The sequence below is a fragment of the Pseudorasbora parva genome, chromosome 12, assembly GCF_024679245.1.
Source record: "Pseudorasbora parva isolate DD20220531a chromosome 12, ASM2467924v1, whole genome shotgun sequence".
Taxonomy (NCBI): domain Eukaryota; kingdom Metazoa; phylum Chordata; class Actinopteri; order Cypriniformes; family Gobionidae; genus Pseudorasbora; species Pseudorasbora parva.
Genome location: NC_090183.1, coordinates 30,952,696 through 30,972,176, shown reverse-complemented (window position 1 = coordinate 30,972,176; position 19,481 = coordinate 30,952,696). Strand labels below are relative to the sequence as shown.

The 19,481-nt window shown below is 38.7% G+C and overlaps 1 protein-coding gene across 1 annotated transcript in view; it reads right to left on the bottom strand.

Annotated features, from left to right (window-relative positions):
- pik3r3b (phosphoinositide-3-kinase, regulatory subunit 3b (gamma)) overlaps positions 1-19,481 on the bottom strand; it is a 216,198-nt gene that overhangs the window by 105,444 nt on the left and 91,273 nt on the right. The window contains 1 exon segment of the mRNA XM_067459846.1: positions 278-409. Within this exon segment, the coding sequence (XP_067315947.1) occupies positions 278-409 (132 nt within the window).

Below are 19,481 nucleotides of genomic sequence, written 5' to 3'. Positions count from 1 at the left end.
GTGCAGAGGGAGTTTGAAAGACAACCGTTTATCCCGCCCTACGGATTGAGCTTCCAGTGGTGAGTTTCCAGACCAAACATCTTGATGTGGGTCTGGCTTGTCAGGCTAACTTTGTGCTGTATTTTCTTCATTTTAAAACTTAAAAGCCAAAGTCTCCATTGTAATTGCAAAAAAAAGAGCAACCAGTACAATTCATTAAAATATGTTCCATGAAATGTATATATTAATTTTCCATATATACATAATTAGATGATTAAATGTTTTGTGCTCAGCTTACCCTGAGCAGTGTAGACCAGCTCACTGTACACTACAGCTGGGATGAGTGGGCAGGGCAATTCCTGAATGTAACTCCTAAGAGTATCAGCCAAAATCGACAATTCATATTGCTCAAAGTCCACCGCTGCTGGGTCTGAGAAAGAGAGAGAGAGAGAGAGAGAGAGAGAGAGAGAGAGAGAGGAGAGAGAGAGAGAGAGAGAGAGAGAGAGAGAGAGAGAGAGAGAGAGAGAGAGAGAAGAGAGAGAAGAGAGAGAGAGAGAGAGAGAGAGAGAGAGAGAATGAGAGATGGTTAATTATAGGCTTCCAGAGTGCTTTCTCCATTATTTACCCTTCCAAACCATGTGCCCTTGGCAAAACCCTATAACGATTCACTTACAGTGGTGGTCAGATCCCCTGACCATTCCTGCCCCCTCTGGGGACAATGACCCAGTCACAAGCTTAACAAAGAGAGTAAATTTGAGTGAAAGTCTACGGTCAATAACTCAAAGCCTTGGATAATGGCAGCTTGGAAGACTGCAATTATACAGTAGTAATTTTAAAGGGCCCTTCATTGTGCTGAAATTATAATGGCATATTGATGTATTGGAAAGGTGTAAAAGGCACTGACGGATCTTTCACATATTTCAGATCAGAGCTTTTTCATTTATAGTTTGGGTATGACTGCAGATTCATAAATACTTTCCTACTGTACAATCCACAATGACTGCAGAACGTTGAACATTCTGAACATTGAAACCCCATTTTTTAGGAGGTGAATAATGTAGGAAACAATGTAGAGCTCAGAAGCATGTGAGTAATTTTGACACATTCATTGCACGTCAGACATCTGGATAAAACTGTGAATACAATTTGAGCTGCCCATCTCTAGTTACTAAAAATGCTATTTCCTAAATGAGTCTGAATCAACTCGCTCTGCTTTCTGTACTTAAAATAAGTAAATGAATAATATAAGTAGGGTAAGGAATTTATTTGAACAGATTTTGTAGATATCTTTTTTTCATCATCCTTGTAAATCATGAATGAATGAATGAATGGAATGAGTGAATGAACCTCTTCAATTCTTCCCTGCTCTCCAACATCCCATGCCATTTTAATATAAGAAAAGTGTTTGACCCCTACGGTTAAATTGTAATTGCATTGATCGTCCCTCTGACTAATTGTAAAATAAAGTTTCCCTGCTATCAGGTTCCAGTGAAATCAAAAACCCATTAAGCTTTGCTGATGACCTTTTCTCTCTAAATGTGATTAGTTTGTTGACTTGCCATTATGCTTCCAATGCAAAGCTTGGTATTCCAGATGAACCAGCTAAGTAATACAAAATGCCAGGGAGGAACCTATGGCAGATTAAATCATGAAAAGACCTTAAATAACCTAAATAGCCTATATCACAGTAACAGAAATAAAATAATAAAAAATAAAAGTTGAACATTGAAATAATAATCAGAACATTATGTGTTAAGTCTTCTTTTCTTGAATGCAATTTAGTGTAGTTTAACATTAGGTTAGTGGGGGGAAAAAAATATAAAAAATGACAACATAAAATGAAGAATAATTATTTAAGAATTATGTACTTTATGGGTCACTAATGCAGTGGAATAGGGGGAAAAACAAGATCTAAAAGTTGAACTTTAATCCTATCATATCTAAGCCTATCATTCCAAAATAGGCCACGTTCATGCACAATACACTGCAAAAAAAAAAGCAAGATGTGAATGCAGCGGCCCGTCTATGTTTACACTGAAAACAAAATAGAAAATCAGAGCCATGGAATGCAAAACCTTGTTCTGTGTGAACAACTTTGTAACTCTAACATAAAAGTAGGCAAAACCTCAGTCTCACTTTCATCAGATTTTCCAAAAGATCTCTTAAAGGACGGCTGAACAATTTGTCTCGCTATCACGTTGATTGCACTTCTGAAAATGTGCAATTTATCAAGCCTCTAAAGAAATGGTGTTCTTCTACATTAAACTCACATGGCTAACAAACTGCGCTGGACTAATATCAAGCTGGATTAGTGCAGGGTTTTTCCATAACCCAAGTCCCCCTCTATCACAGAGGAACAGTCATGCGAGAAACTACGGCCTATTGATCACAGTTTCTCAATGAATCCCATTTACTGGTCACGATGTCCATTCTGAGCTTCCACATGTATTTCTTATTTTTCTAATCACCCTGACAGTGGATGCCCATCTGCCGATCTTTAATTTCTTGCCTGCCAGTGGCCCAAATCGATTGTTTCCCCCTGCTTGGCTTGATCCATATATTGTTGGAGTGTGCTTTTAAATGCCCGGCTTGTAAAGTGTCTAATCCACTATAAACAGATTTGTTTAGGTCATCAAGAAGCTTTTGCCCCATCCCTATATCTCCATTCATTCATTTACATGCCTATCAGTTAAACTCATTGTCAAATTCAGTCTTCGAATCTGTCTAGCCTAAAACTATTGATCCACCAAGCCTTTGTTTATTGTGCCTAGCACCTTTGTTGGTCACTGGGACACAATCATTTATGATCATTTGGGCTTTACCCCACTCACCACATTGACCCATAGTACTTGCTTAAAATGTGCAAAGAGATGTCACATCCAAAAGGTTGTGATGATAGCCTGAAAACCTTCGGACTGGTTTTAGAGGTTAGTGCTGTAAGTTAAAAGCATTGAAACGAGTCATCACCATGATCCTTTGGGTAAAGGTCACCACTGGCTCTGGATAAAGCTGCCTCAGCTGGTCATTATCTGCTGTTAAATTTTTACAGATGGCTTAGTCCCTGTGGAAGCACCGACCAACAAATCTCACATGGGCTATGGAGGAAAATAAAGGTGTAAATTATAGTGGTCCAAAAAGCAGGATATTGACGTCATAAGCTTATATAAAATTTTGTAGGAAATGCAAACTTTTAGCCTTGCCTGGAGTCTTGTAGCATCAGACTGGGGGTGGGGGGCTTTTTTGTGCGAAAAAGAAAAGTGAAACATGCCAAATTGTGCTATTTTCATGATTTATCAATTTTTTTTATGTGATTCAGATACAATTATATTTTGAGTTTCTGTTTATTAAACAAATTTCCTTTATTGTATCAACTCAAATTTTTAATTTCAATAAACTCAAAATTTTAAGGCAACCAGGTTACTTACTTTTTTAAGTTAAACCAACAAAACCAACAATTTATTTTTTTACAGTGTAGGAGCAATAACTTAACTTAGCTAAACAATGTAACTTTGCCGTCCACTACACGGCGCTATTCAAAACAAAGGCGTAGTTTGATGACACCTAGAGTCTCAATCAGCTTCCTAGTTCAGTAATTAGGGCACTGATTACTGAACTAGGGCACTAGCTCAGGGCACTGAGTCAGCCCATTGACTTATGTCCTGATCAGTGCCCTGACTACTGAACCAGGGAGCTGATTGAGACGCACCCCAATAGCTTAGAATCTTCGGACATGTGGTCTTCACCTCACAGACAGTAGGGAAGAATCAGTATAGGACTTGGGCAGAAATCGTGTTCATGAATGTGATTATTAACATTACTGTAGTATAAACCAGAGCAGGACCGAATGTTGAGGGAGATGAGCAAGGCCGCTGGAGCGATTGTTGCGCAACACACGCCACGCAAGCTGCGGGACTTTTATAAGGACGGGACACAGTCGCCGATGCCATTTCCGCTTTTCCGGTCATGAGTATGAGGTAACGCAGCTCTGTTTATCATATTAGATACACCATCTTACCCAAGTAATTTAGTAACCATATCAGTGCCTGTATTTAACCTGCGCTTGAGTAAATATTTCTCTCTTGACCCCACAAAATCTCGCACCTCTTTTGGCCACTCTTCTTTTAAATTTTCTGCTGCAAATGATTGGAACATTTTACAAAAGTCTCTTAAATTAGAATCCATTATTTCAATCACTACTTTTAAAGGTTTAATATCAAATTTACTGACAGACCACAGTACATGTTGATGCTCGTTGCAAAAACAGTAGTATGTATTTTTGCACGTACTAAATGAAATGGCTGTTATTGCATCTATTTGCATATTTTTATATCTGCTCAATGCCTAGAAGTTTTTATTTGAAATTTGAACGTCCTCTATATTTATGATTGTGTATTTGAATGTTGGTATGTTGTGTGTAATTTCATGTCGCCTTGTACTCTGTGCCTTATCTTGGCCAGGTCGTGGTTGCAAATGAGAACCTGTTCTCAACCGATTAACCTGGTTAAATCAAGGTAAAATAAAATAAACAAAAATAGATACATTTAAGTGTGTTTAAAATTAAGTTGCCATTACTCATTGTGTGTTCGCTCAGCAGCTGATGTGATGCTTGTTGCACACTGCTAAAAGTAAAACTGTTCTGCCTATTATCTGGTCATGGTGTATGAGCTCCACCTAGTGGACATTTTCGATGTTGCAGTTTGTTATTTTCTGCACATACGCAGTCGCAGTGTTGATTTAGTGGTTCGGCAGCGGTTCAACTTGCAGCAGCGATTTCAATACAGCATAACAGTCTTCACCTTGGAGAAAGATATGCCTGTAAGTTTATTTGCTATTTGTTAAGATCTTTTAAAGTGTTATGTAGGTACATAGCTAATATTTCCTATTGAAAATAAGTTTGTGTCGGGAAGTTTTCTATTACATGTACGCATATGTATAACGGTACTCACGTGCAGATTGTAGCGCACATGTTTATATTATATCCAACTTATTAATGTACACGTTGTAATTTAATTTCTTGTTTATTGTATTTCAGTTTTACAAAAGAAAAAGGATCACATAAGTAAACATTCTGAAAAGGATAAACTGCTTCATGTGTATTTGTTAGCTAGCTGTCTAGCTTCTTCAAAGTGACGCAGTTGCAAGGACAGCATAGTAAAAAGGCATCGACGCATCAGGAAAGATTAACAAGAGCTGTATTTACAGTCATACGCTGCACAATCCTGTGATCAAAAGTGAAGAATTGCACATTGCATAGAAGCAAGATGGATAAGAGTGCAGAAAAGGCCCAGCAAGCTTCAGAGAGGCAATCTCAAGTATCCGGCTCCAGATATTCCTCACGCTCGAGTAGATCATCTGCCAGTTCAGCAGCTATTCGTGCTAGAGCAAAAGCCGAAGCGGCACGCGCAGAGGTGTCTTATGCTGAAAAAGAGGCAAAAATGATGAAAGAGAAAGCAGAATTGGAAGCGGAAGCAGCAAGACGCAAAGCAGAATTAGAAGCTAATTTGCATGTGCTACAAAAACAAAGGGCAGCAGTTGCAGCCTCAGCCGAAGCAGCAGTTTATGAAGCTGCAGTCGAACCGGAGGATCCGCTGCAGGATTTCTCAGAATTAGCTATTCAAGATTCAGCACAAAGAACCAGTGACTATGTGGCAAATCATTCTCTGACTGAAGACAAGTTGGAACAGGTTCACATGCAATCTATGTCTCATGCATCACAACAGTTTCCAGATTCTACACATCCACAGTTCACTACAACAGCTCCTAGGTTTGTTCCTCTCCCCCAGAGTACCACAGTCGATGTCTCAACACCAAAAGTAAGCATAAGAGACCGTGGAGGCTACATTGCTCCACAGCATCCCACATGCTATGCAAACTCTCGTGAATCCTCTTGCAGAGACTATCCAATGAGACCTTTGGAGACCACTGACCTAACGAAACATCTGATACGACGAGAGTTAGTGAGTACGGGGTTGGTGACATTCGATGACTGCCCAGAAAATTATTGGGCATGGAAGACATCATTCCGGAGTGTGATAAGAGACCTCAATGTAACCGACAGAGAGGAGTTAGACCTGCTCGTAAAGTGGCTCGGGCCAGAATCATCACAACAGGTCAAAAGAATCAGGTCAGTACATGTCCATAATGCAGCACAAGGTGTTAAGATGGCATGGCAGAGAATAGAGGAATGCTATGGTAGCACTGAAGTTATTGAGGATGCTCTGCTAAGGAGACTGGAGAATTTTCCTAAAATCTCTATTAAAGACAATGTCAAGTTGAGAGAACTTGGAGACCTTTTGTTAGAAATGGATGCAGCAAAGTCAGGAGGACATTTACCAGGACTGGCTTATCTAGACACTGCTCGTGGAGTTAAATCAATCATCGAAAAGCTGCCGTACAGTTTGCAAGATAAATGGATTGCACAAGGCTCCAAGTACAAAGAAGATTACAGTGTTTCCTTTCCACCATTCAGTTTCTTCACCAGATTCATTGTTAATCAAGCAAAGATCAAGAACGATCCAAGTTTTTCATTCTCAACGAGCAGTAACCAAATTTCAGCAAAAACAGAGCCGTCTGCAGCAAAGTACGGTAACCGATCATCTGTATCAGTCAGAAAGACTGACGTGTCAACTGTGCATACACCCTTTCAAAGGAAAAACCCTGAAAGGAAATTGATTGAACCAGACAGTCAGTGTCCAATCCACAATAAACCTCATCCATTAACAAAGTGTCGTGAGTTTAGAAGTAGACACATAGATGAGCGCAAAAAGTACCTGAAAGAAAACAACGTTTGTTTTAGATGTTGTTTATCTACGCAGCATTTTGCCAAAGATTGTAAAGTCAACATAAAGTGCAAAGAATGCAACAGTGAGACGCACACCACAGCACTACATCCAGGTCCATCTCCCTGGCTTACAGAACAGCATGGGGGAGAGAGCCAGCATGGCGGGGAGAAAGAAGAGTTTACTTCAACAGAAATTGTGTCCAAGTGTACAGAAATCTGTGGCACCATGACAAAGCCCAGGTCATGTTCGAAAATCTGCTTGGTGACAGTATATCCTTGTAACAAACCTGAAAATGTTGTGAGGATGTATGCAGTACTGGATGATCAAAGCAATCGATCATTAGCCAAATCAAAGTTTTTTGATGTTTTCGGCATCACAGGGGAATCATTTTCATATACCCTAAAAACATGCTCAGGAACTATGGAGAAAAAAGGACGCAGAGCATCTGGCTTTACAATTCAATCCATCGATGGGAAAACTCAGGTAGAACTTCCGTCACTCATTGAATGTGATATGATGCCTGATGACCGATCTGAAATTCCAACACCTGATGTCACACAGTACTTCCCTCATCTGAAATCGGTAGCCGATAAGATTCCAGAACATGATCCTAATGCACCTATCCTTCTGCTGTTGGGAAGAGATATCTTGAGTGTCCATAAAGCACGTGAGCAAATCAATGGACCTCTTAACATGCCTTATGCCCAGAGATTAGATTTAGGTTGGGTTATCGTCGGAGAAGTCTGCTTAGGGGGAGCTCATAAGCCGACTAATGTGAACACTTTCAAAACAAATGTGCTACCAAATGGACGACCATCCCTGTTCAACCCTTGCACAAACTACATGAAGGTAAAAGAGACTTTCAGTACTCCTAAGCAAGAAGATTATACGCATTCACTGTGTTATCTAGGCACTCCCACGCGTAAAACTGAGAGTTTAGATGATAATGTGTTCGCCAGAACTCCTAATGATGACAAACCTGCTCTGTCTATCGAAGATGGTGAATTCCTTCAAATAATGGAAAAGGAAATGTATGTTGATGATACAAACCACTGGGTTGCACCACTGCCATTTCGTTCACCCCATCGTAGATTACCAAATAACAGAGAGCTGGCACGAAAACGTCTCCTTTCTTTACAACGCTCCTTTCTGAAGAATGCCGAGATGAAAAATCACTTTGTTAATTTCATGCAAAAGATTTTCGACAATGATCAAGCAGAACCAGCACCTCCATTAAACCAAGGTGAGGAGTGTTGGTATCTACCAACCTTTGGTGTTTACCATCCCCAAAAGCCAGGGCAAATCAGAGTGGTCTTTGATTCAAGTGCCCAGTATCAAGGCGTCTCATTGAATGATGTACTGCTTAGTGGCCCTGATCTGAATAACACACTTTTGGGTGTGTTACTGCGTTTTCGCAAAGAACAAGTGGCGATTACAGTTGATATACAACAGATGTTTTATTCTTTTGTAGTTAGAGAGGACCACCGAAACTACTTAAGATTTTTATGGTACAAAGATAATGACACCAGCAAGGAAATTGTGGAGTTCAGAATGAAAGTGCACGTTTTCGGAAACAGTCCATCTCCAGCAATTGCTATCTACGGTCTAAAACGAACAGCTGATCAAGGTGAGAAAGAGTATGGAGAAGATTCAAAACAGTTTGTCGTGAGAAACTTCTATGTGGATGATGGACTCGCCTCAGTGGCTTCTGAAGATGAAGCAGTCAGTCTCTTGCAGAGAACTAGAGAGATGTTAGCAGAATCAAACCTCAGACTGCATAAATTAGCATCTAACAGAAGTTCAGTTATGGAGGCATTTCCTGCAAATGACAGAGCTAACGACCTGAAGGATCTAGTACTAGGTGTTGACCCTTTACCTCTCCAGCGCAGTCTAGGAGTAAGTTGGAATTTACAGTCAGACAGTTTCACATTTCAAGTGTCAAAAGAAGTGAAGCCGTTCACACGAAGAGGTATCTTAGCAACTGTGAACAGTCTGTATGATCCTCTAGGATTTGCAGCCCCTATAACCATACAAGGAAAGGCATTAGTGCGAGAACTTTCGGTGGACCAATGTGATTGGGACATGCCACTCTCAGAAGACAGAGAAGTTCAGTGGAGAGTGTGGACTGATGATTTACTTCACCTTGAAACACTTAGTGTTCGCAGACCTTACGTACCAGTGTCACTGACTTCTACTGTCCAGAAAGAGGTATGTGTGTTTTCTGATGCTTCTACTATGGCAATAGCTGCTGTAGCATACCTCAAGATTGTAGAGGATAATGGCCAGTGTCATGTAGGCTTTATTATGGGCAAATCAAAGCTGGCTCCAAAACCTGCCCATACAGTGCCACGCCTGGAGTTATGTGCAGCCGTTTTAGCAGTTGAACTTGCAGAATTGATAACAAGTGAAATGGACATTGGTCTACATTCAGTGAAATACTACACTGATAGCAAAATTGTACTGGGATACATTAACAATGCTTCTAGAAGATTCTATGTTTATGTGGCTAACAGGGTTGTACGAATCCGAAAATCGACCAACCCAGAGCAGTGGCATCACATTGCTACTAGTCAGAATCCAGCAGACAATGCTACAAGACCAGTTTCAGTGGCTGAACTACAAAACACAAACTGGCTCTCAGGTCCAGCGTTTCTGCGGCAAACTCATGTAAGTGAACAAGCTGAACATTTCAGTCTAATTGATCCAGAATCTGACAGTGAAATCAGGCCTGAAATAACCACCTTGGCCACGAAGGTGAATAAATGTCAGCTGGGGTCCCACAGATTCAGTAGATTTTCCAGTTGGAAATCTCTTGTGAGAGGAGTGGCTATTCTTACTCACATTGCTAAAACATACTCCAGTAGCACACAAAAAGATTCATGTACAGGCTGGCATTGCTGCAAAATGGATCGTACAGTGAATTTTGCACGCGCAGAAACAACTATAATCAAATGTGTCCAACAGGAGATCTTCCAGGAAGAGTTGAAGTCTTTGAACAATGGCGAAAAGATCTCTAATCAAAGTACTATTAAGAATCTGAGTCCCATTCTTGATGAAGAAGGACTGATTAGAGTGGGTGGACGCTTGTCAAATGCAAACATTACAAAAGGTGAGAAACACCCTCTGATCATTCCAGCTAATCATCACATAAGCACTCTCTTGGTCAAACACTACCATCAAAAGGTAGTCCACCAAGGTCGTCACTTTACGGAAGGCTTATGGATCATCAGAGCTAAAAAACTTGTCTCTAATATCATCAACGAGTGTATCATCTGTAAAAAACTCAGAGGACTGCTACAAGTGCAGAAAATGTCAGATCTTCCCAAAGACAGACTAATCGTAGCCCCTCCATTCACATACGTGGGACTTGATGTTTTCGGACCCTGGAATGTGGTGTCACGACGCACTCGGGGAGGCAGTGCCGAAAGTAAGAGGTGGGCAGTCATGTTCACTTGTTTATGTACAAGGGCAGTCCACCTGGAGATACTTGAATCCATGTCCTCTTCAAGCTTCATAAATGCTTTGAGAAGGTTTCTGTGTCTGCGTGGCCCTGTCAAGCAATTCAGGTCAGACAGAGGCACAAACTTCATAGGAGCTTGTAAGGAACTCAGAATCAACTCAGATGATCCTGAGATCCAGAATTACCTTCTGGATAATGGATGTACCTGGGCATTCAATGCACCCCATTCATCTCATATGGGAGGAGTGTGGGAACGAATGATAGGAATAGCCAGGCGCATTCTAGACGCAATGCTGTTAACAAACACTCGACTTACAAATGAGGTTCTTACCACATTGATGGCGGAAGTAGCAGCTATAATGAATGCACGACCCTTGGTTCCTATTTCAACAGACTGTGAAAAAACAGAGATTCTTACTCCAGCGATGTTGTTAACTCAAAAGGCTTGCACAGTATCAGCACCTCCTGGAGAGTTCAGCATAAAGGATATGTACAAGAGTCAATGGAAGCAAGTTCAGAATCTTGCAGATACATTTTGGAAACGTTGGAAACAAGAATACTTGCCCACACTTCAGACTCGAAGGAAATGGATGGACGAGAAACCAAATGTACAAGAAGGAGATGTTGTGTTGTTGAAGGACTCTCAAGTAAAACGCAACGAATGGCCAATGGGACTTGTTACAAAGGCAATTCCAAGTGCTGATGGGAAAATTCGCAAAGTCGAAGTGAAAATAATTAAACAGGGGACTGCTAAAGTATATCTTAGACCAATCTCAAGTGTAATTGTTCTTCTGTCGTGTGAGAAATAACTTGATAAATTGGTAAACATACAAAATGTGATTGGGCAAAACTATTAATGGTATAACAATGTATACCAGGCGAGGAGTGTTCTGCCTATTATCTGGTCATGGTGTATGAGCTCCACCTAGTGGACATTTTCGATGTTGCAGTTTGTTATTTTCTGCACATACGCAGTCGCAGTGTTGATTTAGTGGTTCGGCAGCGGTTCAACTTGCAGCAGCGATTTCAATACAGCATAACAGTCTTCACCTTGGAGAAAGATATGCCTGTAAGTTTATTTGCTATTTGTTAAGATCTTTTAAAGTGTTATGTAGGTACATAGCTAATATTTCCTATTGAAAATAAGTTTGTGTCGGGAAGTTTTCTATTACATGTACGCATATGTATAACGGTACTCACGTGCAGATTGTAGCGCACATGTTTATATTATATCCAACTTATTAATGTACACGTTGTAATTTAATTTCTTGTTTATTGTATTTCAGTTTTACAAAAGAAAAAGGATCACATAAGTAAACATTCTGAAAAGGATAAACTGCTTCATGTGTATTTGTTAGCTAGCTGTCTAGCTTCTTCAAAGTGACGCAGTTGCAAGGACAGCATAAAAACGTTTCTGCAAAATAAAACCGAGGGTAACGCAGATATGATGCAACTGACATGCGACTCCCTCAGACGTCCCGGCTCCTTGGTTAAAATAGTAATTTTCTCACAATTTACAAAAAAAGCATTGGAATTGGAAACATTTGGGATATTGAACTGAAGTAAATATAACACTAGCCTGGTGGTTTTTGGATATTTTACTGGAAAAATCATACATAGTGCACCTTTAATAATGAAAGTAATTGTTATATGACTTTATCAGTCTCTCGCATGGTTGTGAATGAATTTTGTCCCGCTCTTCTTTAAAGCGTTGCTTCAGTTCATTGAGGTTTGTGGGCATCTGTTTATGCCACATAATTTCCACCGGGTTGATATCTGGACATAGTACAGACGCTTTGATTATTTTCTTTTTCAGTTGTAGATTGGCTGGTGTGCTTGTTATCATTGTCCTGTTGCATGACGGAATTTCAGCTAAGCTTTAGGACAGATGGCCTCACATTTGACTCTAAAATACTTTGGTATACAGAGGAGTTCATGGTCGACTCAACGACTGCAAGGTGCCCATGTCCTGTGGCGGCAAAACAAATGCTTGACAATCGGTAAGAGGTGTTTGTGCTGATATGCTGTGTTTGGTTTTCGCCAAAAGTGGCGCTGTGCATTATGGCCAAACATCACTTTGGTATCCTTTTCCAAAGGATATTGTTCAAAAAATCTCTTAGTAGTTTGTTTAGATGCAACTTTGCAAACCTAAGCCATGCTGCCATGTCCTTTTTAGAGAGAAGAGGGTTTCTCTTGACAACCCTTCCAAACAAGCCATAATTGTTCAGTCTTTTTCTAATTGTACTGTCATGAACTAACATTTAACATGCTAACCGAGGCCTGTAGACTAATTCTTGGGGTTTTGCAGTTTCTCTGAGCACTGCACAGTCTGACCTTGGGGTGAATTTGCTGGGAAGTCCACTCCTGGGAAAATTGCGAACTGTCTTAAATGTTTTCCACTTGTGAATAATCACCCTTATTTCCTCACTTAAATTGTTTGGAAATAGCCATATAACCATTCCCAGGTTGATGGCAGCAACAACTGCTTCTCTAAGATCATTGCTGAAGTCTTTCCACCTTGGCATTGTGTTACCACATACCTGAATGCTCTAGACCAGCAAACTGCCCACATTTCTGTTTTTATAGAGGTGATCACAGTGGCTGAAGATCAATTAATCAAGGACATTTGATTAGAAGTTATTAACTCTTAGTTCCTATGAAAGCTGTAAGGCTGTACTTAGTTTGTCACCCATGGTTTCTCCATTTAGGTTTTATTTTTTTAAATAAATAATGACATAGTGTAATATCTCATGTGTTGTTCATCTGAGGTTGTATTTAACTAATTTTAAGACATGCCAAGAACCAGCATTTTTTTTATCATGTCCTGATAAAACCATATAATTCAATAGGGTGTCCTTTCTTTTCACATGACTACAGTGTATATATAGCAATGCTAGTAATATAGTAATGTTAACAAAATAAAAATGCATCACATGTAAAACCTCTCAAACAGTTAACCATTATTGTATTCAGCATCCAGAATCTGCCCCTTGGTTCATTTGTGGTCGATTCAAGATGGTCTATTGAAGAAGAAAATGTCAAATGATCTAATTATTTTCAGTGAAGTTTTTACATTAAATCTAATAATGACGATTAAAGCTAATGGAATGGTCCTGATAAAATGGACAGAAAATGTGGATAGGTGAAACAGTGGTGCTTTTTTCTGCCTAAGGGAATTAGATTCACTATAATTCCATTTGCCACATTATCTCATCTTTCACTCAGCTGTGCCATGCCAGCAACCCAACTCCCTCACAATGGTAAAAGCTGTGTTGCATAAAAAAAGAACAGTTGTCAAAAAGGCACTGGCCACTAAATCAAAAAGCACCCTAAGTACATTAGCTCCATGAAGAATAGAGATGGAATTAGTATGTGTTTGCTCTGGTTCTTTGCAGCTGATTGGTTCTTTACAATTCCTTTTTGTCAGGGGGCTATTCTAGTTATTTTTTTATTTTATTTTTTTGCATCATATTAGCCTGCTGTTTGGCCTGTTGTAAATAACACCAAGATGTCTGCTGACATTCATTTCAGAGAGTCATCCAGAACTGCAGTTTAAAAATCTGACTGAGTAGCTTTGCAAGCTCAAGTTCTAAAACTATTTACAATATCACAATTTAAAAAGATAACTAATTCTCTAAATGTACCTCAGCCATTATCAGTTTTATTTCAAAACACTATCCCAGCCCAGATTTGTTTGGGTGTGGAAAGGAGAAACTATCATTCCACAGTTTTAATAATGCAAAATTGATCATTACAGGTATTAGCATTGGCAAACCGAATAAAATAAATTAGGAAAAAATATTAAACGTTGATAACTTATTTAATTAACTTACTGTAATGGTCATTGGCGTCTCGCGTACTGTATATACACGAATATAAGACAAAGTTTTGTGTCCTAAAAATAGGCTGAAAAATGGGGGGAGGGTCTTATATTCGCGATATAGACAAAATCACATATCTATTAAACTTACGATAACAAGGTCGTGCTGCTGATGCTCGCGCAGCCTTTTGAGGAGAAATCACAACAGGAGCGCTGTTCACACAGATAAACTGCGGTAAACATTCAAAATGTTACGTTTTTAAATTTATAACATGCTCTATGATACAATAAAACAACATCACTCAACCAAAAGAGTCTTTCCTACCATCACGACTGAAAATGAAACGATTCATTCTCGATTTCATATGAGAGATCCATAAACAAATTAACATTAAGTCACTTACATTTTAGATGCAGGAGTGAGTGTTTTTTGTTCTATTTCAGCAGTGAAAATAGTTGCAAACAAAGATTCTAAGCAACAAAGTTCCAAACAGCAGAACCATAACCCGTCTCACAGCAACAAGGTGCGCGTTACTGAATGATTCGGTGTTTAAATTAATCGGTTAAAACAAAGATTCAATAACCTGTTCAAGGACTGCCTCGATCTTGAATGAAAAGCCGTTTGAATGAATCGTTTGAATGAATGACTCAGTCATTAAGATTCACCTGCTGCCAGTGGTGGTTTAGTTTCATGTTTAAACATACTTTCTAAAATTTCTTATTTATCCATAAATACAAATCTCATAACATTATTTCATGCAGTTATTTACATTTACACTTACATATTTCAGTGCAAATTATTTAATTTGATTGGTAACAACCATTGTCTTATTTTAATTAAATGTATAGATCAAATTTAAGAATATAAGATTAGGGTTAAAAATGCCCTTTAAAAAAATGCCAAAGCTTTATATGCCAAAGCTGATTGAACAATGGTGAGAATATTGCTTCAGAATAAATTATATTTACAACACAAAAATAAAATTAAAAAAAATAAAACTTTTTTCCGGACAAGTGAATGACCGATTTTCTTATCCGAAGGACAAGCACATGAACATGCTTAATGTCGAGCCCTGTAATGAATGGTGTATGTATGTATATATATATATATATATATATATATATATATATATATATATATATATATATATATATATATATATATATATATATATATATATATATATATATATATATATATATATATATATATATATATATTATTAATATATATATATTTATTATTATTATTTTTTTTTTCCCCCCAATGAATTATCAGTAGAATTTTCAAATAAAATTATTTTCTGTGGAAAACTAGATATCTTCCGCAAAAATCTCTTTTTGCCTCAAAATTAGTCTGAAAAATGGGGGGTCGTCTTATATTCGGGTATATACGACTATAGCCACATGACTTTTTTCATAAAGATAACTTGAGCTTGGAAAAAACACAACATCAATAAAAGTACTTAATTTTAATAACACAGAATGAGTGGCTTCACTGCATTACATCTAAGGTTTTCAGAGAACGTAATCAGATTTCTCACAGTGGGAATCACGGTCGGTGTGCATATGCATACAGAATGTTTGACTCTGCGCCACATTGTGATTTTATGTTTGAAGCTCCCACACCGTGACAGAAATGGATCTGGATTTTCCCATTTTTCCTTTTCTCTCCACTTGACTCACTTGCATTTTCACCCACACATCAAAGTGTTTCCTGCATGGCTTAGACGCCATACTGTGATCTCCTCATATGAACCAACATTTTTAAAACTGCGATCATGAATACAAAATAGGCAGTTCACTCTGCTCTACTATCCATGTCCTTTTTAGTGATCAAGATAAGATCTAGTTCGAGAAAACAAGCTAATAATTAGGCTCACATGGAATCAGCACGCACAATAAACTAAAGCTACCAATGATATTGCAGTACTCAATTTAAAGGGGTAGTTCACCCAAAATTGAACATTTTATGATCATTTGCTCACTATCATATCCTTCCAAACCTGTATGCATTTGTTTCTTCACATTCTGCAAAATATCTCTGTTCTACAGAAGATATTTTTTTAGGTGAGCTATACCTTTAAAACTTTTAATCACATTTAAATCCCATTCAACAAATTTCAAAATTCAAATTTCAATGCAAAATGCCTGGGTCTAACAATACACTCCCAGCAGTGATAACTCCCACTCCCCTATGATATTCTTGACACTTAACCAGAATTACACACCCTTGGTGCCAGTCTGGACTGGAAGAGTATATAGAAAAAGAATACCTGACCCTGTCCAGGCGCTTTCTGCCTTTGCATGTGCACATAAAAGCCAAGCAAATATACACTCACACCATGTCAAAGCATTCTGTAGGTCAATCCACAAATGTATGCTCTACTAAGCCTACTTTAACCCTTAGAGTTGAAATCTGGTCCATGTTATGTGTTCAACCAGCACTACCCTTGATCCCTCGCTTCAATTTCTCCGTCGCCTCCTCTATCTTCCTGTCACCAGCCACTCTCTGAGCAACACGAGAGTCCCAGAGGCTTTTGTTTAAGGTATTTACGGGTGCAAACAGGGAAAGGCATTCAGACACAAGGCTCACAGAGGACATGCATCGGGGCATTTATGGCCTTTGTACATGGAGGGTATCCAAAAACCCAAATGGTCAGTTACTCTCACAGTTTAATTAACCAGACTGAAACCAGATTAAATCAACTAATATATTACCCCAAATAAACATTGGTCTAACTCAGTTTATTTAATTAAGTTTATTAATCAAGCTTTCAAATGCTCATAATCAGTGTTGGGGTAAAGCATTACAAGTTGCGTAATCATATCATTTTTTTCAAGTAAGTTACACATTTAAAAATTACAACAAAATATGTTACTTTTTCATATAAATAACACAATCTACTTTGTTTTCCCATTTATTGACGAACAGCTCTCGTCCCAATTTTGAGAAAAACCATGAGTAAGTGCAGAGACATTGGCAATGATGGTTCTTGCAGTTCTAGACTATACGTGAGCATGTTTTTACTAATCTCACTTGCACAAAAAGATTAGGTGTTCCTCAAATGAATAAAATCAGTGAAATGCAAAATCAGAATACTATGCAAACCTCCAATAATTTAATTCAAATTTAATTCCAATCGAATTTAATTGACCAATGTACATGCTGCTGACCGTCGATGATTCAGTAAAACCATGAGCAAAAATTATTTCAGACCTGGTGAACTAATTGGTGAACTAAATCCAGAATGGCAGCACAGCTGAAAGGTTTGTTTGAATTTTTTTTTATCTTTAGTAGACAAAAGACAAAAAAATAAAATAAAAGAAGGGCTAACAACGGACGATTTCTTGTTGTGTAGGATGAGTCAGTATGGTCATAATTAATGTCAAACCAGTAATAATTTTGCCCAGCCTTAGAAGAAAATGTTGTTTGTATGTAATTGTGGAAAAAATATGAGGTGACTATCAAGAAAAGATACATAGAATAATGCCTATTGGATGAGAAAGAAAAACAAGTGGCAGTCGGCCACCATTACAGAGAAGGTTATACGTTTATGAATGGAACAACTGTGGCAAAGAGTGTAAGGAGCAATGCACCTGCAATGAAATCATGAGTTAACGGTAGTGAGATGTGTGAGCTGAGAATGTGATGGTCAGATGTTCAGCTGGCGTCTCACTTTGTTGTTCTTACAATAAAGTTTACCTTCCTGAGACCTTGAAGACAATTGCAACTGCAAATTTGCCATGACACGTCCTCTACTGTATCTGCACAACTTGCATTTCTTTCGGCCTGAGGCTTATTATTTAAATTTTGTAGTGTGAAAGGGCCATTACATTTGACCAAAAAATATAACTTTTTTGTTATAAAAAAAAATAAGCCCAGCTGAGAAAAAAGTAATACAGTAACGTAACGCACTACTTTTCTTAAAAAGTTAACCAAGCAATGCAATTAGTTACTTTCTAAGACAGTAACTTTCCCCAATCATAAAACAATTCATTAAAGGGGGTGAAATGCTGTTTCATGCATACTGAGCTTTTTACACTGTTAAAGACTTGGATTCCCACCCTAAACATAGACAAAGTTTTAAAAACTAATGTTGGACGTTTGATAAAAATACTCCTTCCGGTGTCTCACAAGTTTCGGAGAGTTTTTTTCGAGTATGGCTCGACTTGACGTTAATAGACCGGAAGGTCCTTGTATGGGCCGTATGGGCTCTTCTCCCGGTAGGGTGCGCGCGCGCGTGACTAGAGCGAGAGAGGAAATGCACGCCCATAAACACTGCTCTCAAGCTGCAGATCCAGTCGTCCGTGAACACTTATGTCGGTTATAGTCCCCGCCGCGCTCCACTTCATTATTAAGCGACTTCAACGCTTCAGCACAGCATTCCGGGAAGGCAGCACTGCATTTGAACCGATTTGAACGCAGAAATGACGGGAAAATTCACAACATCGCTTCAGTCGCATCGCAAAGTGGATCTCCACACTCCAAGAAGTGTGTTTTTGACGGAGCCGTCCCAGAGATAAAGGTTTGGTCGTGCTTTGGAAGCAGCCGGTGAGTAAAACTGCTTCAAATGTCTTTACTGTTGCTTATCGTCACGTGAGTAAACATCAGAAAATGACACGATCGCGTGCTTCGTCATTTAAATGCGCTAACGGACTTCATTGCTGTTCTATGCATAATGTTACACTAGTCTGACGTGCAAAACGGTTTTGCTTGCTACTGTCTACTTGCCACTACTTGCTACTGTGCTTAGTCGCATACAATCGTTTATAAACCAAATCATGTCCTCATAAACCTCATAAACGAGTAAAGACACACAAATGTTGACAGGCCACTAAATACAGTCCATACCACAGAGACGGACATCCTGCTGTTGCTGTTTCTCCTGTTCAATTTATTTCAGCCTCCGAATGATTCTGGATCATATCTATTAGCTGAGATCGATACACACTTGAGGACGTCACCGCTTTGTGCATTCGTCATTCTTTAGCTCCGCCTACACGATACACCCCCAGGCGCTCGTTTTTTTCCGGAAAGACTCGGTACAGCCCATATTTCTTTTATAAATATAATAAAACTAAAGACTTTTCTGAGATATGAAAGATGCAATACTACTCTATAGGTACTCAAGATTGACATGAGATTGACTGAAACTGAGTGTTTCACCCCCCCTTTAAAAGTTGCTGCTTTTGGTCAATTATAATGATTTTATTAAATATTAATTTATGAAATGTATTTGTTGTGGAAAAATAATAATAAATAAGAATATCAGTCACAGCAGCAATCATTCTCCCCTGCGCCATGTTTAAAGTTTATGGCATTTGGGTAAATTATCCCCAAGCTTCCCAGTGGTAAATACAACTACACTGTAACCCAGAATAAGTTGGGCTAAGTGCCAGCTAGTCTGTTACATCAAATTTATTGCGTTATGATATT